Source organism: Erinaceus europaeus, chromosome 10, assembly GCF_950295315.1.
Source record: "Erinaceus europaeus chromosome 10, mEriEur2.1, whole genome shotgun sequence".
NCBI lineage: Eukaryota > Metazoa > Chordata > Mammalia > Eulipotyphla > Erinaceidae > Erinaceus > Erinaceus europaeus.
This window is the reverse complement of record NC_080171.1, coordinates 15616569-15636882: the sequence shown is the minus strand read 5'-3', so window position 1 is coordinate 15636882 and position 20314 is coordinate 15616569. Positions and strand designations below refer to the sequence as shown.

Here is a 20314-nt window from a genome sequence, read left to right as displayed (position 1 = left end):
AAGGTAATGGAGAGTTTTACATATCAACAAGTCTATTTAACCTTTTGTTTAGACTAACTTAGTTAAAATATATTGATTGTTAACTAATTTTTACCTTAGACTTTAAATGTAAGTTAATTTTATCTTTATGAGAATTATATTGAAAACCTTTTTCATTTAACTTTGACTAGTAAGAATTTAGCCTTAGAGCTATTGTTTACCAAACTTTAAACATACACATAAACATGGTCATTAATACACTAGGAGAGAAACCTTTGTTACGAAGACATGTCATTTTAAACACGAATTTAAATCTGTACTGTCTTAGTGGTTGGGGGGGGTCACCATTCGGAGGTGGCTTCCCGCGCAGCTCCACTTCTAGGAATTGCAGGTTGCGATCTCTGCACAAATCTCTGCGTACTCCAGCTTGTCTGCCTTCAGACCGGACCGGCGGCTGGAGACCTCGTGTGCCCAGTTTCGGCAGGGAGCCCGGGGGTCCAGGAGGCCCGGGATGGTTCCAGAATTCATAGAAAGAGGGCAGGCAGGCCAGTTTTGTAGAAGGCGTGGGCCTAGGTGCCCAGGGGTGGCGGCCATAATAGGCCGCTGCGGCCCTGCCCCATGGCCCTACCATGTCTGCTGCCCTGTTCGCAGTGGCCGAGCAGCGTGGAGGGATCACGAGTCCAGTGCCCTGCGCCACGCGGTGGAGAGCCGGCTCCTGTGGGCTGGCCTCGGGCTCTTGCGTGTTGGCCTCGGGCTCCAGGGGCTCTTGTGTGCTGGCTTCAGCCTCCTGCGGGCTGCGGGGCTGCGGGGCTGCGGGGCTGCGGGGCTGCGGGGCTGTGGGGCTGCGGGGCTGCGGGCATGGTGCGCGGGGTTGTCTGGGTGCAGCCGGCTGGCTGGCTGTTTAACCAGGTGGAAACGGCAGCTCCGCGCCTCGCCTCCCGCCCGCTGGCTCTTCCCGCTGGATGTTCTGAGTTCGCCCAAGTGAGTGGGAACCAGAGTGGTCCAGAGATAAATGTTCCAGAAACAGCAAAACAGTCTCGTGAAGAAAGAGCAGAGGCCTTTGGAGATCTCTTCACAAGCAGAAGAGAAGGCCATAGTGCGTAGGTAGCCAAATTGTCTTTACTTATCTGAGAGATGCGCAGGTCAGGTCCACGTGGGCGCCATTTGTTGTTAAAATTTCGGAAGGCTCTGGCTGGCCGGGCTGGTCTAGCTTCACAGCTGGAACTCTGTACTGGGGAACCCTCTGAAACTCTTCCACTGTGGAACTCCCTCTTACTCTGTAACCCTGAAACTCTCTCACTCAGGAACCCCTCTCTAGGGGTTCCTTGGGGCGGGGCCAAGCAGGCCCGAGAAATTAACAGGACTGACCCAATTCTCTTGGCAGGGGAGGGCTAGAACAAACCAATGTAAAGCATACGACACACACACACACACCACACACACCACACACACCACACACACACACACCACACACACACACCACACACACACACACCACACACACACACCACACACACACACACACACACCACACACACACACCACACACAACACACACCACACACACACACACCACACACACCACACACACACACACACCACACACACACACACACCACACACACACACACCACACACACACACACACCACACACACACCACACACACACCACACACAACACACACACACACACCACACACACACACACACCACACACACCACACACACCACACACACACACACACCACACACACACACACACACCACACACACCACACACACACACACCACACACACCACACACACACACACACACACCACACACACACACACACACACACCACACACACCACACACACACACACCACACACACACACACCACACACACCACACACACACACACACACACCACACACACACACACACACACACACACACACACACACACACACACCTCAAAGCCAACCAGAGCATATCTGGGTTGAGGATACGAAATTTTTGTCTAGGGACCCAGGTGGTAGCACAGCGGGTTAAGCACACGTGGCACAAAAAACAAGAACTGTTGTAAGGATCCCGGTTCGAGCCCCCGGCTCCCCACCTGCAGGGGGTTCGCTTCACAGGCGGTGAAGCAGGTCTGCAGGTGTCTGTCTTTCTCTTCCCTCTGTCTTCCCCTCCTCTCTCCATTTCTCTCTGTCCTATCTAACAACAACGGCGACATCAACAACAATAATAACTACAAAAAAAAAAAAAAGGGTAACAAAAGGGAAAAAAAGAGAAATTTCTGTCTAATTCAGTCTATTTTTATTTTTATTTGACTTTTATACCAGAGCGCTGCTCAGCTCTGGCTTATGGTGAGCAGAAGACTGAACCTGAGACTTTGGAACCTCAGGCATGAGAATTTCTTTGCATGACCATTATGCTACCTACTCCCCCACCCATCAATTTCTTACTGACTAGACTTTAGGAAATTCATTTAGTTTAGAGGCAGAAGGTGGCACACCTGGTTGAATGCACACACTACAGTGTGCAAGGACCCAGATTCAAGCCTCTGGTCCCCACCTGCAGGGGGAAAGCTTCATGAGTGGTAAACAGGGCTGCTGGTCTCTCTGTCTCTTTCCCTCTCTATCTCCCTATCCCCTCCCAATTTCTCTCTGTCTCTATGCAATGAATAAAAACTAAACAAAATATATATTTTAAAAAAGTCATTTAAGGGGGCCAGGTGATGGCGCACCTGGTTGAGTGCACATGTTACAATGCACAAGGACCCAGGTTCAAGCCCCCGGTCCCCACCTGCAGGGGCAAAGCTTTGCAAGTGGTGAAGCAGGGCTGCAGGTGTCTCTCTGTCTCTCTCTCCCTCTCTATTATCCCCCTCCCCTCTTGTATTCTGGCTGTTTCTATCAAATAAATAAAGATAATTTTAAAAAAAAAGTCATTTAGTTCAAGTGACTGTCTCTACACAGAGAAAGAGGAGCTTAGTATCAGAGGGACACACAGAGAAAAGGGCAGGAACCACAGCAAACAGGAAGTAAAATACACTCAAAACGTATCTCAGGATCCTCAGAAATGTTTCTAGGAATCCAGAGTCCCCCTAAAAATGCATGAAGACACCAGACATACCAGGATGAGTGGGTTGGACTTTTTCCGGATGTCTACACCAGCCTCTGCGTTGTGGTAGATATTGTTGCCGGCAATCAAACCTCCGCCTTCCAAGCGCAGGAAGATGCCTGACGCCCTGCAGCGGTGAATGTCGTTCCTGAGCATGACGATCTGAGCAGAAGAGAGAAAGCATTTGTATTTATGCGCAAGTGTGTGTGTGTGTGTGTGTGTGTGTGTGTGTGAGAGAGAGAGAGAGAGAGAGAGAGAGAGAGAGAGAAACACCACTCAGTTCAGGCATATACAAAGCCAGGGAATAAACAATAAACCTGGGGCCTCTTGCACGCAAGTTCTGTGCTCTACCACCTAGATACCTCTCTGGAGGGCCAGGTGGTGGCACCCCTGGCTAAGTGCACAAGGACCCAGGTTCAAGCCCCCCCAGTCCTCACTTGCAGGAGGAAAGCTTCACAAGTGTGAAGCAGTGCTGCAGGTGTCTTTCCCTCTCCAACCTCCTTCCCTCTCAAATTTTCTATGTCCTATCAAATTAAATAAAGTTTAAAAAATCTTAAAAAGAGAGAGAGAGAGAGACAGAGAGAGAGAGAGAAAGAGAGATCTCCCTGGCTACATATTTTCTCTAAAAACTTGGCTGGCCCAGGCAGGAGGTGGCACCATGGCTACAGCATTAGACATAGAAGCATGGAGACCATTCCCAGCATCACGTGCCAGAATGAAACTTTGGTGTGTCCTCTCTCTCGGCAATAAATAAATAAAGTTTTTTTTAAAAATCTAGGTGTGTGTCTGTGTGTGTGTAACTCACCTCACAGACTCACACTTTTTAATGCAAAGACCTGGGTTTGAAATCTGGTACCATATAGGAGCACAGGAGAAGCTTCACCAGCATTGGAGCAGTGAAGCAGTGCTGTGGTCTCGGTCAGTCTCTCTCTCTCCCTCTCCTCTCTCTCTCTCTCTCTCTCTCTCTCTCTCTCTCTCTCTCGTTGAAAGAAAAGTCAATCCTGCCAGGAGTGGTAGGATCAAGTAATTGTGAAACCCTGGCGGTTAAAAGAACAGCTGAGTCTTTTCCTTCCCATTTGGTCTGTGCTCCTCAACTGGGGAGCGTCAGAGCCAGCACAGCCTCTGGCTGAGACAGAGCTCCCTCACAGCCTTCCTGGCTCTGCCCTACAGGCTCCCCACCTACCTCACAACCATTCTCTGATTAGACCTGAGTGGAAGCTTGGCCCTGTGCTTCATACTCACAACATGTAGGCAGAGCAACTGAGGAGTGGAATGGAAGGGACCCTCAGAAAAGCTAGGATTTAGTAGCCTTAAACCCTACAGCTGGGAGCTGCCTGAGGACTTGCCCAGGGATGCCGGGGCGTGGCTACTCGGGAAGGCATCAAGTTCTAGACCCAGCACTTGTACAGGTGCCTGTGCTGACATTCACACGCCTGAGAAAGTATCTGGCATAGGGTCTTCTTCCCCTGCCTTCCCATTGTAAGACAAAGAGCTGAGAGCCGGGGCTGGCACTTTACAGGAGGTGAAGCAGGTCTGCAGGTGTCTATCTTTCTCTCTCTTTCTGTCTCCCCATCCCACTCAATTTCTCTCTGTCCTATCCAATAAAGTAGAAAGAAAGAAAGAAACTGAAAAAGAAAGAAAGAAAATGGCTTCTAGAGTTGGTGGATTTGTACTGCCAGCACTGAGTCCCAGCAATAACTTCAGTGTCAATAATAATAATAATAACAACAACAACAACAAAGATCTGTTCTGGTTCATTTTGAGTCTTTCTTGGTGTAGCATCCTGGAAAAAATAATGGGACTCCAAACTAAGGGATAATTAAAATTATTGATCTAGTGGATCAGGAGGTGGCCCAGTGGATGAAGTGTTGGCCCCTCAGGCATGAGGTCTTGACTTCAGTCCCTGGCAGTACATGTACCAGAGTCATGTCTGGTTTTCTTTCTCTCTCTCCTATCTCTCGCAATACCAAGAAGTATCGGCATAAGGAAGTCTCCCTTCAAACACAGAACCATAGCCCAGCACCCAGCATAGCAAGGGGATGCTTTGTCATTTTCATGTTTAAAAACTTAGAATGTGGAAATCGGGCAGTAGTGCAGCGGGTTAAGAGCATGTGGCACCAAACGCAAGGATCTGCGTAAGGATCCCGGTTTGAGCCCCCAGCTGCCCACCTGCAAGGGGGGGTCACTTCACAGGCAGTGAAGCAGGTTTGCAGGTGTTTGTCTTTCTCTCCCTGTATTCCCCTCCTCTCTCCATTTCTCTCTGTCCTATCCAACAACATCATCAACAACAATAATAACTCCAAGGGCAACAAAAGAGAAAAATTTTTTTAAATGATTAAAAAAAAACTTAGAATGAAAAAAGAAACTTAGAATGTATTTATATTGCTTTAAGTATCTATTAATAAACACAGCGTGGTAAGTTATGTGTTTTGCTAACCATATTACACGAGGATAAAACCTGATCATAGAAGGTAGAGCAGTGTTCCTGGCAGAGCACAGACATACACGACCATGTGCAAGGCTCCTCATACCCACCTGATGGGGGGAAGCTTCAAGAGTGGGGAAGCAGTGCTGTAGTGTCTCTCTCTATCCCTCTCTATCTCCCCTTCCCCTCTCAATTTCTATCTCTATATATATACAAAAAAAGAAGGGGCTGGGAAATGGCACACTGTGTTAGATGCACACAGTATGAAGCACAAGGACCTACTCAAGGATTCTGGTTCAAGTCCCTGGCTCTCTACCTACGGAGGGAGGGGAGGGAGGGTCTCTTCACAAGCGGTGAAGCAGGTCTATAGGTGTCTCTCTCACTTTAAATTTTTTACCAGAGCACTGCTCAGCTCTGGCTTATGGTGGTGCAGAGGGCTGAACCTGGGACTCTGGAGGCATGAGAGTCTCTTTGCATAACCATTATGCTATCTACCCCTGCCTTCTCTCCCCCCTCTCTATCTTCCCCTCCCCTCTCAATAAAATGGAAAAAAAAAATGGCCTCCAGGAGCAGTGGATTAGTAGTGCAGGCCCCGAGCCCCGGCGATAACCCAGGAGGCCAAAAAAAAAAAAAAAAAAAAGAAAGAAAGAAAGAAAGAAAGAGGAAAAGAAAAAGAAAAAGAGCCCTTGTTTGTTCTACTAGGACCTGGGCATCTTGTGTGAGAGGCAGTGTGATATAGTGAAAGATGGCGCAGGATCAGGGCTTCAGTCCTAGTTCTGGGTTGCCACAGGTCTCTGAACAAGATGCCTTCATTCTTGAGGCTTGTTTTCTCCTCTGTGAAATGGGAAGAATGGCTTCCCCCTGTTCAAATCAGATGATGAATCTGAGGCAAATGTGATTCTAGCCTTGGCAAAAGATAATTCAGAAAATGCAAAATAGGAGCTGGAGAGATGGTTCACGGAAGGACACATGCCTTGCCGGGAGCGCAGGCCCAGGGAGAAGCTGTGGCGCCCGTGGGAAGCACTGAGAGGGGGTCTTATCCTCTCTCTGCCTATTGGAATGAAGAAATAGCCCAGAGCTGTGAAACCACACATGCTCGAGGCCCTCTGACAAAATAAAACAAAAGCACAAAACAGACCCATCAAAACCTTCCTGTACGGTCTATGGTCACACCACCCTGAACACACCTGCTCTCATCAAAACCTTCCTGTAGAGGAACCTTTCACTAGTAGAAGTTTCTGTTTTGCTGCCTGGGAGGTGGCACAGTGGATAAAGCACTTGACTCTCATGCATGAGGTCCCAGGTTCAATTGCCAGCATAACTATGTGCCGGAGTGGTGTTCTGGTCCTCTTGCTCTCCTCCTCTGTCTCATTAATAAGTAAATAAAACTGAAAAATGTGCCTGGATATTGCACCAAAGTAAAAGACTCTGGGGTGTGGGTGAGGAACATGGTGGCAGAGGCGGGCCTAGAGGGGGTTGCACTGTTATGTGGAAAACTGAGAAATGTTACACATGTACAAACTACTGTATTTTACTGTTGACTGCACACAATTAATCCCCCCAATAAAGGGGAAAAATGTGCCTGGTGGCCCAATGAGGCCTCACAAGTCTGAAGAGTATCGCACGGCACCTTGCTATTGTGTATACACCGCACTGCATAAGTCAGGTTACGGAAGATGTTGCCTTCCATCTTGGCTCGGCCGTAGGAACACACGAAGACACCTCCCTTTCCATCCCGGAAGAGGCACTTGCGGATGAGGCAGCCCTGCACGGAGCTGGCCAGTGCCATGGCCTCTTTGTCCTTCTGCAGCTCCTGCCGCAAGGAGTTCAGCACTAAGCAGCTGGGCAGCTGAATGGATGCTCCTGGTAGTGGCGGGCCCAGGAAGGAGCCCCCCAGGACAGGGCGTGGGCCCTGGATTTGGTAAGATAGCCTGTATGTGAGCTGGTCCTCATCCTCTTCCTCACCACTGGGACTCAGGCCTCCATCGCTACTGTCTGGGGTCTGGGCCACCCGCTCCCCATCGCTGCCCACCTCTGTCTCTTGTGAGCTAGCCTTGGAGCCGGGCTTTGGGGAGCTAGAGGCTGGGCTGGTTGGGCTCTGGCTGCCCTCGATCACAATATCGCAAGTCCTTGGGCTCCAGGCCTGGTCCCTGCTCTCCAGGTCCAGGGACAGCAAAGCGTCAGAGTCCTCTGTGGGGAGCAAGCTGGGAGAGGACTTGATGAGCCCCAGCAGATACTTGTAGGCCCAGTTCTTGTCTGCCGACGGGTGGCCCTCAACCGTCACAGAGTTGTTCTCGCTGCCCACAAACTCACAACTTTCCAGAACACACAGGGGCACGTTGTGCAAGAAGACATGGGTGTTTTTGAAGGTACAAAACTTCACTTGGCAAGTGCCTGGGCCGTGGACCTGGATGTGACCATTCTCAAAGTTGCAGTTGTCAAACTGGACGTGACCCGATGAGGTCTGGGAAGTGAAAATGAGAGAAAGAACCCAGTAGGGTGAGACTTGTTCTGCCAGTCAGTAAGCATCCTAACTGCTCTTTACGAAGGGCAGGGCACAGGGAGGTCATCTGTCCTACTGACTCGATTCCCTTCCCCACCAGGCATGTGTTAGTTGGTCCCAGCAGGAACTAGCGAGCAGCTGTGCCACAGACGAAGACAGTTCAGAGTTGCCTGCCTGTACCTCCTTCCATTCCCAAAGGAGATTGGAAGTGGACATGCAGTACCACAGACACGTTCACGCACTGCAGCGGAACCCTTTCTGAAAACCTCAGGTCTCCAGCAAAGGCTCCTATACTCAGGAAGTGATTACTGAGAAGAAGATATTTTTCAGGGAGGCAGTAGGGAAGGGGGAGAAGGATGCTCAAGGGCTGCTGGGTAAAATGGAATTGACACACATTAATACAGGAGGCAAAGCAGGAGAGGTTCACTCTAGGGGTGAGCAGATACTCGGGAAAGAGCTGTGAATATTCACAAACATGGTAATGGGCTGGGCTGTAAGCTCTCACCTGTGGAGGGAGAGGGTGGGGATCTCAGCTTGAGGTACCAGATCATGCGTCCTTTCTCTTGCCTCACCCCTTCACAACTCTCTCCTTCATTCAAATCTTCTCTCGTAACACACCACAGAGCACCAGCCTGGAGTTCAAACCCAGGACAGAGGTAGGCAGACATCTTGAGGGATGGCCCCAAAGGGAGAACAGGAGGGGCTTCATCTGGGGCAGGGCAGGGCAGGCAGTGGGGAAGGTCTTGCTACAGATGTGGGGAAAGTCTGGCAACTTGTGCTTGTGTGGACACAGTAAGAGAAGGCAGGACATAGCCCCAAAGAGCGGGACAGGGTATGCTGTCAGGGTTGGGCAGTGTTGAGCTGAGGTTAAGATAGGCTCTGGAGTATGCTTGGCATACCTTCTATCTCTGTGTCTTTCAATGATATCATCTGGGTTGGGGAGATAGCATAATGGTTATGCAAAAAAGACTTTCATGCTTGAGGATGCCAGGTCCCAAGTTCAAATCTCCTACACCACTATAAACCAGGGTGAGAAGATGAGTAAAGGAAGAAGGAAAAAGAAGGAGGGCAAGGAAGAAGAAATCAAGGATGTTACTTTGAATAAATGACTTTATCTCTCTAAGCCTCAGTTTCCTTGTCTGCAGAACGGAGCTTACTAGCCAAAAAAAAGGGGGGGCACAAGGCACAGAGCTAAGCACGAAGCTGGGTGTGAATATTCCTCCAGAGTGGGCTAGGAGAGCACTGCATTCAATGGCACAGCTCACCTGAGCCTTGTAGCTCTTTGGGTCTATGCTCCATATTTCTAATAATGACTGTTGATAGGTTTCACGCCACATTTGGTCAGACGGATTTGAATCATAACATGAGGGATGTCTTAAGAGTCCATTGGGGAGTCGGGCTGTAGCGCAGCGGGTTAAGCGCAGGTGGCGCAAAGCACAAGGACCGGCATCAGGATCCCAGTTCGAACCCCGGCTCCCCGCCTGCAGGGGAGTCGCTTCACAGGCGGTGAAGCAGGTCTGCAGGTGTCTATCTTTCTCTCCCCCTCTCTGTCTTCCCCTCCTCTCTCCGTTTCTCTCTGTCCTATCCAACAACGACGACAACAACAATAATAACTAAAACAAGGGCAACAAAAGGGAATAAATAAAATAAAATATTAAAACAAAAACAAACAAAAAAAAAGAGTCCATTGGACCAGGAGTCGGGCGGTAGCACACCGGGTTAAGAGCATGTGGCGCAAAGCCCAAGGACCGGTATAAGGATCCTGGTTCAAGTCCCTGGCTCCCCACCTGCAGAAGAGTCACTTCACAGGCAGTAAAGCAGGTCTGCAGGTGTCTATCTTTCTCTCCCCCTCTCTGTCTTCTCCTCCTCCCTCCATTTCTCTCTGTTTTATCCAACAATGACATCAACAACAATAATAACCACAACAATAAAAAGAAACAACAAGGGCAACAAAGGGAATAAATAAATAAATAATATTAAAAAAGAGTCCATTGGACCAGGCATCCCTTAATTTTTTTTAGATAGATAGAGACATACATATATACACAGACAGACAGACAGATAGATAGACAGAGGGACCAGGTGGTGGGCATACCTGGCTAAGTATACATATTAGAGTGCACAAGGACCCAAGATCAAGTCCCCGGTCCCCACCACAGGTGGGGGGAGCTTCCTGAGTGGTAGAGCAGGGCTGCAGATGTCTCTTTTCCTCTCTTCCCTCCTTCCCTCTCAAGTTATCTCTATCCAGTAAATAATAGTAATATTATTATATTACGATTACAAAATTATTATAATAAAATAATTTTGGTGCCATAGCACCAAAGGAAGCCTTCGATACGGTAAAAGCTGGGCTTGAACTTGGATCATGCACATGACAAAGCAGCACAAATTCAAATGAACTATTTTTTCCAGCCCCCACCTCAACTTTTTTCCATTTTATTGGAGGGTGGTTAATGGTTTTCCTCATGGTTGTCGATCTCCACCCCCAATTTCTTAAACTATTAGCAGTGACCTCCCTTGAAAGTTTGTCCTAGAAGTTAACTCACAGAACGTAACCTAAGTTCTTCCTTAAGGTGAATCAAGTTGCTGTTATTCTTTTATTATTACCTTTATATTTATTTATTTATTTGACAGAGACAGTCAGAAATTAAGAGAAGGGGGCGATCAGGAGGGAGAGTGACAGAGAGACACCTGCAGACCTGCTTCAACACTTGTGAAGCTTCCCCCTGCAGGTAGAGAGACTGGGGGCTCAAACCTGGGTCCTTGCACATTGTAACATGTGTGCTCAACCAGGTGTGCCACCACCTGGCCCCAAGTTGTTATTCTTGTCTTCATTTCTGACTGCAATTTAAGGGTATCTTCTCTTAGCTAGCCCTTTTCATAGATAAGCAACAACTCTCTGGAGATGTAAAACCACTGCCAGGAGGTCTCCTCAGAAGTCACAGAAAATGAAGACAACAATGAGATACCACGTCACTCCTGTGAGAATGTCTTGCATCAGAAATGACAGCAACAACAAATGCTGGAGAGGTTGTGGGGACAAAGGAACCCTCCTGCACTGCTGATGGGAATGTCAATTGGTCCAGTCATTGTGGAGAACAGTCTGGAAGGCTAGAACACTCAGAAGGCTAGAAGTAGACCTTCCCTATGTGCCTGCAATTCCTCTCCTGGGCATATATCCTAAGGAACCAAACACACCCATCGAAAAAGATCTGTGTACACCTATGTTCATAGCAGCACAATTTGTAATAGCCAAAACTTGGAAGCAACCCAGGTGTCCAACAACCGATGAGTGGCTGAATAAGTTGTGGTATATATACACAATGGAATACTACTCAGCTATTAAAAATGGTGATTTCACTTCCTTCACCTCATCTTGGATAGAGCTTGAAGGAATCATGCTAAGTGAGATAAGTCAGAAGCAAAAGGAAGAATATGGGATGATCTCACTCAGCCAGAAGTTGAAAAATATTACCATGATGCCAACCTGCCTTCCCTGGGCAGATGACTTCACAATGTGTCCTGGAACCCCAACCTCCTCATAGCCCTACGCAATTAGGGAAGGAAGAAACAGACTGAGGATATGGATGGACCTATCAACATCCATGCCCAACAGAGAAGCAATTACAGAAGCCAGAACTCCGACCTTCTGCGCCCCATAGAGATCTTTGGTCCATACTCCATAGAGAATAGGGAAACTTCCAGTGGAGGGGATTGGATTTGGCACTCTGGTGGTGGGAGCTGTGTGAACTGTGCCCCTCTTATCCCACAATCTTATCTATCAGTATCAAATCACTAATAATAAAAAAGAGGAGCTGAAAAATAAGAAAACACAAAGCAGAACTTGGACTGGGTTTGGTGTATTGCACCAAAGTAAAAGACTCTGAGGTGCCGGGGGGAGGGTTCAGGTCCTGGAACAGGATGGCAGAGGAGGACGTAGAAGGGGTTGAATTATTATGTGGGAAACTGAGAAATGTTACACATGTACAAAATACTGTATTTGACTGTAAATCATCAATCCCCTCAATAAAGAGAAATATATTAATATAAATAAATAAATAAAGTCACAGAAAGCTGCGGTGAAATCGCCTGGCCTCTGTCATCCTATACTCCTGTGCCTTATTAGATACTAGACAACCATGGACTAAGCACCACCATCTGCTGAGCACCAAGCCAATCAGTGGGCTACCAAGAAGAATGTGACCAGACCTCATCCTCAAGAATCCGCGCCCGTACTTATGTGGGGGAGTGGGGAAGGAAACATTGTTCTAAGAATGAGTGTTGGGCTGGGGAGAGAACAAAATGGTTATATGAAACAGTCTCATGCCTGAGCATCTGAGGTCCCAGGTTCAATTCCTAACACCACCATAAGCCAGAGCTGAGCAGTGCTCTGCTCTCTCTCTCTCTCTCTCAAATTATAATAAAAATACTATGAGCCTTAGCCCCAAGTCCCCACCTGCAGGGGGTACATTTCATGAGCAGTGAAACAGGTCTACAGGTCTGCAGGTCGGTCTCTCGGTCTCTCTCCCTCTCCCTCTCCCTCTCCCTCTCCCTCTCCCTCTCCCTCTCCCTCTCCCTCTCCCTCTCCCTCTCCCTCTCCCTCTCCCTCTCCCTCTCCTTCTCCCTCTCTCTCCCAGAGCACTGCTCAGCTCTGGCTTGTGTTGCTGTGGGGGATAGAACCTGGCTGGGACTTCATAGCCTCAGGCAAGAGACTATCTTTGCATAACTATTATGCTATCTACCCCTACCTTCTTTTTAAAAAAAGATTTAATGAGAAAGGAGGATAAAGAGAAAGAATCAGACATCACTCTGGTACCTGTGCTGCCAGGGACTGAACTTGGGACCTCATGATTAAGAGTCCAATGCTTTATTCACTGTGCCACCTCCCAAAGCACTGCAGGTGTCTCTCTTTCTGTCCCCTTCTCTATCTCCCCTTCCCTTTCAATTTCTCTCCTGTCGAGTTAAATATATATATATATATATATATATATATATATATATATATATATATATATATATATGGAAAGAATAGCTTCCAGGTGCTGTGCAGGCACCAAGCCCCAGAGATAACTCTGGTGGCAATAAAAATAAATAAATAAATAAATAAACAAATGTCTTTTGAAATGTGAAGAATCTCAAAACAAACAAACAAACAAACAAACAAAAACCTTTTGGGTCTGCAGAGCAGCCCAGCAAGATCTCGTTAGTCCTTCTCAATCATTCTAAAACCAGCCCTTTACGATTCCAAGGAATCCAGCAAAATCTAATTCCAAAACTGCTCAGAAAACCAGAAAAATTGGATCTGCCTCCTAAAATTGCTGATTACCCACTTGAGTAAGCCACACAGCATTTCCAAGCTATGAAAGTCCACAGACTTGTGGACCACATGAAGTCACAGGCGGAAAGTCCCCTAGATCATGAGTATAGGCTTTGGATTTTACTTCTGTCTCTTAACGAAGTCTGGCCCTTAATAAAGCAGAATGCTGATCAATACTGATCCTTCTGCCTATTCCTTAACTGGTAGCACAGAGACCGTTGGTGTGCCACTTATGCAGATGCTCTGGCCATTCTTCAGAATGGCTGTAAAGCACTGACTGTAAAACACATTAGGTGCACTGTGGATGCCTGGTGGTAGGATGACCACTACAAACACAAGAGACAGTGAAGTTGCTAGGGATAGTATGGGTGGCGACATAACTTTGCTGGACTAACTACATAATGCAGGTATTGCCATCAGTTTTTAGGGAATGGAGAAGCTACATACTGTTCTGGACTGAGATACCAAAGTCAGTAAATGGTTTCTTTTAAACATCACTTTTATGCTGCATTAATGGAATGAAGATGTTGAACTAGTGTTTCTTTCTCTTTCTTATTAGTGATTTAATGTTGATTTACAAAATTATGAGGTAACAGGGGTATAATTCCATACTGTTCCCACCACCAGAGCTCTGTGTCCCCATTCCTTCCACTGGAAACTACAGTAGTTCTCCCAAGGTCACAGATAGGGGCTGACTATTATTTCTTTTTTTATTTACATAATTTTATTTATAAAATGGAAATATTGACAAGACCATAGGATAAGAGGGGTACCAGATCTCCATATCCCATTCCCTCCCCTGATAGTTTTCCTATTCTTTATCCCTCTGGGAGTATGGACCCAGGATCATTATGGGGTGCAGAAGGTGGAAGGTCTATTATTTCTATAACTATCTATATTTATGTATATTTTCCCATTTATTCTATTATCCTGCCTTTTTTTTTTTTTTTGCCTCCAGGGTTATTGCTGGGGCTCAGTGCCTGCACCATGAATCCACTGCTCCTGGAGGCCATTTTTCCCCCTTTTGTTTTTTGTTGCCCTTGTTGTTGTAGCCTTGTTGTCATTATTATTGTTGTTGATGTCATTCATTGCTGGCTAGGACAGAGAGAAATGGAGAGAGGAGGGGAAGACAGAGAGGGGGAGAGAAAGATAGACACCTGCAGACCTGCTTCACTGCCTGTGAAGCGACTCCCCTGCAGGTGGGGAGCTGGGGGGGGGGGGCTCGAACCGGGATCCTTACACTGGTCCTTGGCGCCGCATGTGCTTAACCCGCTGCGCTACCGCCTGACCCCATATTACCCTGCCTTCTACTCCTTTCTAAGTCACATTTACACCTATTGCTACTCCCAAACGCCCCTTCCTTTTTTCTTCTCTCTCTGGGTCTTGATGGAATTGGAGTTTAGAGACTTCCGGTCATCTTCCCCTAACACTTCTCCCACTCTGGGACTATGGACCAAAATTCTTTATAGGGCTCAGCATGTAGGCTTCTGTAATTGCTTCTTGGCTGGACAGGCATTGGGGAGGTGGATCCACACCCCCAGCCCGTTTCTATCTTTCCCTAGTGGGGTAGGGCTGTGGAGAAGTAAGGTTCTGGCATACACTGATCATAGTATTTTTTTTCTCTCTCTTTCTTTTTAAGTTATTAGTAATTTAATAATGGTTTAAAGATTATAAGATTACAGTGCATAGTTCCACACTATGCCCACCACCAAAGGTCTGTGCCCTGCTCTCCCAATGCTAACCATCATTTTTCTTCCTGACATAGTGACTTATAAGTTAAAAGAGGTATTGGTATTAGTTCCACATCACTCCCACCACCAAGTTAACTAGTATTTATTGACCTTCTTTCTAGTGTCCTTTGAGAAGTAACTACTCCTAGTAAAAGCCTGACCTACCTTGACCTCCACAGGGTGGGATTCAAGTGCAGAAGGTCACTGAGTCTGCACAACGCGTCTTCTCTTTGGCTGTGTGGGCATGCTGCCAGGAGCAGCCAACAAGCCCTCTGCTTCCTGCCACTATGTGGCATGCTCCCGGACCCTGGCTTTTTTGTTGTGCTCCAGTTTGGAGGAAGAAGTACACAGAAATTTTGGCCTTGTGTCTAAGGCTCGCTGTCTAATATGAACGACCTTGTCGGAAAACAGCAAGCAGACTGTTGATCTCTGCTGATACTTCTGCCTATTTCTCACTTGGAACAGATCTCAGATGTCAGTGTGTGTAGGAACAATGACAAAACTCTCAAGGATAACAAAGAGGAGACATCAGTCCCCTGAGAAGAGACCCCCAAATCCTAGGCTCAGGATTGGAAAGCCCACTTTTCTGATGAGGACACTCACCTACCTTAAACATGAAGGGGGAGAACCAGGCAGGCATGCAGACCAGGTTGCACAGGCGTGTGGTGGAGCAGTGCTGGTCAATGCTGGCCAGCAGGGCCACTTCGCCCAGCTTCCCGTGACCTACAATCTCCACAGGCACCTTCAGGATGATCTCTCCTTGCTCCTCGTACACACCCGGGAACAGTACGATCCGGTCATACAGGCTGGCCATGGCCAAGGCACTGCCCAGGCTGTCAAACTCATGGCCTGGCCCAACACTGAGGGTACGCCGCTCCCGCCTTCGGCGAAACAGGGAAAAGCAGACGGAGGACTCCAAGTCCAAGGCATTCTTGGCCCAGGTCTTGGAGGCAAGGTAATGCTGCTTGAAGGCCTCCCTCCACGACTCGGGCTCCACATCAGGCTGGTTGGGCCAGTTGGGGTGGCGGCACTCGGGGCAGCCCAGACACAGCTGCCTCCAGCGGGTGCTGTCGAGACTGAGGATCAGCTCGTGCCAGGCCCTGCACACCAGGCTGCAACGGCCCAGGTCCGGAAGGTGCAAGTAGCCCAAAATCATGCGCCACAGCTCCAGGGGCAGCCCACCAGCCTCCATAGTCACCTGGGAAGCAGACGGGAAACAAGGTTTCTATCCACTCAGCATACAGTTTCCCTCTTAACCATATTCCTTAGCAGAAATGCCCGTGACCCACAGACATGTGAAGAAATGCTCCACTTCACTTATGATTAGAGAGATGCAAGTTCAAAGTACACGGAGACTCCATCTCACACCTGTGAAAATGACCTACATCAACAAAACAGGAAATGAAGAGTGCTGGCAGGGTTGTGGAGAAAAAGGGATGATGTTACACTACTGGTGGGAATGCAAAGTGCTACAGCGGCCCCTTGGGAAGACTGTCTAGAGAGTCCTTAAACAAATAAAAAATGGAAGTAGGCATGGCCCAGCAATACTTAGGCATTTACCCAAAGGACATACAGATAAACACTAATCCAAAGGGGGCATAAGCACCCCTATGTTCATAGCTGCATTATTCACGAAAGCTCAGGAGTGGAGACAGCCTAAGTACCCAGTGACAGATAACTGGTTAAAGAAGTTATGGAAGGCGGGGGGCAGGCGGTGGCGCACCTGGTTAAGCGCACGCATTATACAAGGACCCAGGTTCAAGCCCCTGGTCCCCACCTGCAGGGGAAAAGCTTCATGAGTGGTGGAAGCAGGGCTGCAGATGTCTCTCTGTCTCTTTCCCTCTCTCAATTTATCTCTGTCTCTATCCAGTAATAAAAATAAATAAAATAAATTTAAAAAAGGAGTTGGGGGGGTAGGGAGCAAGGAGGCAGCACACCTAGTTAAGTGCACATAATACTAAGTGCAACGACCCACGCAAAGGTCCCAGTTCGAGCCCCTGGCTCCCCACCTGCAGCAGGGATGCTTCACAGAGGGTGAAGCAGGTCTGCAGATGTCTACCTTGCCCTCTCCCTCTATCTCCCACCCACACCCCTCTCAATTTCTCTCTGTCCTATCAAATAAAACGAAAAGAAAAAAAAAAGGCTGCCAGGAGCAGTGGATTCATAGTGCAGGCACTGAGTTCCAGAGATAATCCAGGAGGCAAAATAAATAAATTAAAAAAAAAAGGAAGTTATGAGATATGACTCCACGGACTACTTACTACTCTGTGATCAAAAAAGATGACACTGTGTCCTTTAGACAAAATGGTTGGAACTGGAGTTGATGGCAAAAGAGGTGAAGGACAACTACTAGATGGCTTCACTCGTATGTGGAGTCGAGAGAAATGAAACTCACGAATCTGCAAACAAATCAAACAGAAGTAGAGAGTCTCTAAAACTCTGAGAAATACACTGGTTATTGTTGGGAGGGTGAGAGCCCAGAACTTTGGTGGTGTGGGCTATGTGGAACTACATATATATGTAATCTTAACATTTTTATACTACTATTAATCGCAAATTTAAAAAATGGCTTATAAAAAAATACTCCTTATGGGCGGAGGGTAGATAGCATAATGGTTATGCAAACAGACTCTCATGCCTGAGGCTCCAAAGTCCCAGATTCAGTCCCCTGCACCACCATAAGCCAGAGCTCAGCAGTGCTCTGGTTAAAAAAGAAAAAAAAAACTCCTTACCATCTCCTGACATCAAAGGTAAACCAGTGAGCAACGTCCAGCTAATCACAGAAATCACCCCCTTAGCCGGCATCTCTCTGTGGGGGTTTCCTACCTGGACAGGGTAGGGGAGACTCTTGTCTGCGGTCAGACACTACAAGGATATGCATACATGCATTCAGAACTCCGGGCAGCCAGGTTCCCACCTGGTGAATAAAACCCATGGCAACAGAGTGAGGCGGGAATGAGTAGAGACAGAAGCAGCTGAGAAAGAGAAAGCCAAAGAAAATGAATGAGGAACAACGAGACAATTCATTCAGTAGAGGAAACACTACCATTTAAGAAGGTTTGAGGCCCTGACCACCACATGGGAGCCCCATGGACAGGGGGAGCTTCCTGAGTAGCGGACTAGTGCTGTGGTTTCTCTCTTCTTACTCTGTCTCTTTCTCCCTGTATTTAGAAAAAGAAATTAAGAGTCCACCAGGAGTAGTGGAATTGTGTAGGCGTGAAGCCCCAGTGGCCAAAGAAAGAAGGAAGGAGGGGGGCAGGCAGTGGCACACCTGGTTAAGCACACACATTACAACACACCAAGACCTGGGTTCAAGCCCCTGGTCTCCACCTGCAGGGAGAAGCTTCACAAATGGTGGAGCAGGACTGCAGGTGTCTCTCTGTCTTTCTTCCTCTCTATCTCCCCCTCCCCTCTTAGATTCTGATTGTCTCTATCCAATAAATAAAGTTAATAGTAATAATAATAATAGAAAGAAGGAAGCAAGTTCATGAAGAGATGTTCATTATCATGAGCATTTGTTATTATTTTGCATGGAAACTATAATGAGGGGGTGGGGTAGATAGCATAATGGTTATGCAAAGAGACTCTCATGCTGGAGGCTCCAAAGTTCCAGGTTCAATCCTTCCCACCACCACAAACAAGAGCTGAACAGTGTTCCGGTAAAAAAAAAAAAAAAAACAAAAAACCTGGGAGTCGGGCGGTAGCACAGCGGGTTAAGCACATGTGGCGCAATGCGCAAGGACCAGCGTAAGGATCCCAGTTTGAGCCCCCGGCTCCCCACCTGCAGGGGAGTTGCTTCTGGGCAGTGAAGCAGGTCTGCAGGTGTCTCTCTTTCTCTCCCCCTCTCTGTCTTCCCCTCCTCTCTCCATTTCTCTCTGTTCTATCCAACAACAATGACATCAACAACAATAATAATAACTACAACAACAATGAAAACAAAAAGGAAATAAATAATAAAACAATTAAATTAAATTGATAAAAAAACTATAATGAGGTAGATGTTAATGGTTCATAAACATTAAAGTGGCTAAGATTAAAAGTACTAAAAATCAAAGAAGGACCTAAAGGGGGTGGAATTATTATGTGGAAAAGTGAAATATTACACATGTACAAACAACTGTATTTTACGGTCTACTACAAACCATTAATCCACCCAATAAGGTAAAAAATGCTAAAAATAACCAAGCAACAAGGATGTGAAGCAATAACAAGTTTTCTACATTGTTGGTAGAAGCATGAAAGACTAGTCACTTGAGAAAACTGGCTGTGCTCTGAAGTTAAAATACCTAGCCTGAGAAAAAACAAAAAACAAAAAAACAGGGGTCGGACAGTAGCGCAGCGGGTTAAGCACACATGTCGAAAAGCACAAGGATCCACGCAAGAATCCCGGTTCGAGCCCCGGCTCCCCACCTGCAGGGGAATCGCTTCACAGGCGGTGAAGCAGGTCTGCAGGTGTCTTTCTCTCCCCCTCTCTGTCTTCCCCTCCTCTCTCCATTTCTCTCTGTCCTATCCAACAACGATGACAACAATAATAACTACAACAACAATAAAAACACAGACAACAAAAAGGAAATAAATATTTAAAAAAGAAATAGCACATTACCATTTCTCCCACCCCTTTTGTCACTATGTGCTCTACCACCCGAGTCAAGGCAACACCATCTTCCACTTAGCTGCTCCAGGTAAAGAAACCTCTTTATCTTCTCTCTCCTCTCTTCTCCCAGTAAAGCCCTGTGTTTCTGACTCCTTATGTTCTCTCAACGGAGTCCTTCCTGCTCTGCCCTCTCTGTCACTGTGTTATTTATGGCCTCACTATATTCAGCTTAAATTCCTACAAGAGATTCTTAAATGGCCTCCCTGGAACCAGTTCCGCCTCCATCCAGTCCATCTGACATACAGCTGTCATGGGGTGTTTCTAAAATTGATCGAGCAGTGCTACTTGTCAGCTTAAAATTTCCCAGTGTCGGGAGTGGGGGCGGGGGTAGCGCCGTGGGTTAAACGCAGGTGGCACAAAGCACAAGGCCAGGCGTAAGGATCCCAGTTCGAGCCCCCGGCTCCCCACCTGCAGGGGAGTCACTTCGCAGGCGGTGAAGCAGGTCTGCAGGTGTCTATCTTTCTCTCCCCCTCTCTGTCTTCCCCTCCTCTCTCCACTTCTCTCTGTCCTATCCAACAACGACGGCATCAATAACAACAATAATAACTACAACAATAAAACAACAAGGGCAACAAAAGGGAAAATAAATAAATATTTAA

At 47.3% G+C, this 20314-nt stretch overlaps 1 protein-coding gene across 3 annotated transcripts in view; it reads right to left on the bottom strand.

Moving 5' to 3' along the window:
• The window catches only part of FBXO10 (F-box protein 10), a 102930-nt gene that overhangs the window by 40490 nt on the left and 42126 nt on the right, over nucleotides 1–20314 (bottom strand). Inside the window, exons 1-4 of one of the 3 annotated variants that reach the window (XM_060199153.1) lie at nucleotides 17323–17430; nucleotides 15669–16259; nucleotides 7142–7975; nucleotides 3099–3248 (exon numbers count right to left, since the gene is read on the bottom strand). In XM_060199153.1, the coding sequence (XP_060055136.1) occupies nucleotides 3099–3248; nucleotides 7142–7975; nucleotides 15669–16253 (1569 nt within the window). In that variant the 5' untranslated portion in view covers nucleotides 16254–16259; nucleotides 17323–17430. Of the gene's footprint in view, nucleotides 1–3098; nucleotides 3249–7141; nucleotides 7976–15668; nucleotides 16260–17322; nucleotides 17431–20314 lie in introns of those variants that run through there. The other 2 variants (XM_016188566.2, XM_060199154.1) reach the window with 2 other exon arrangements.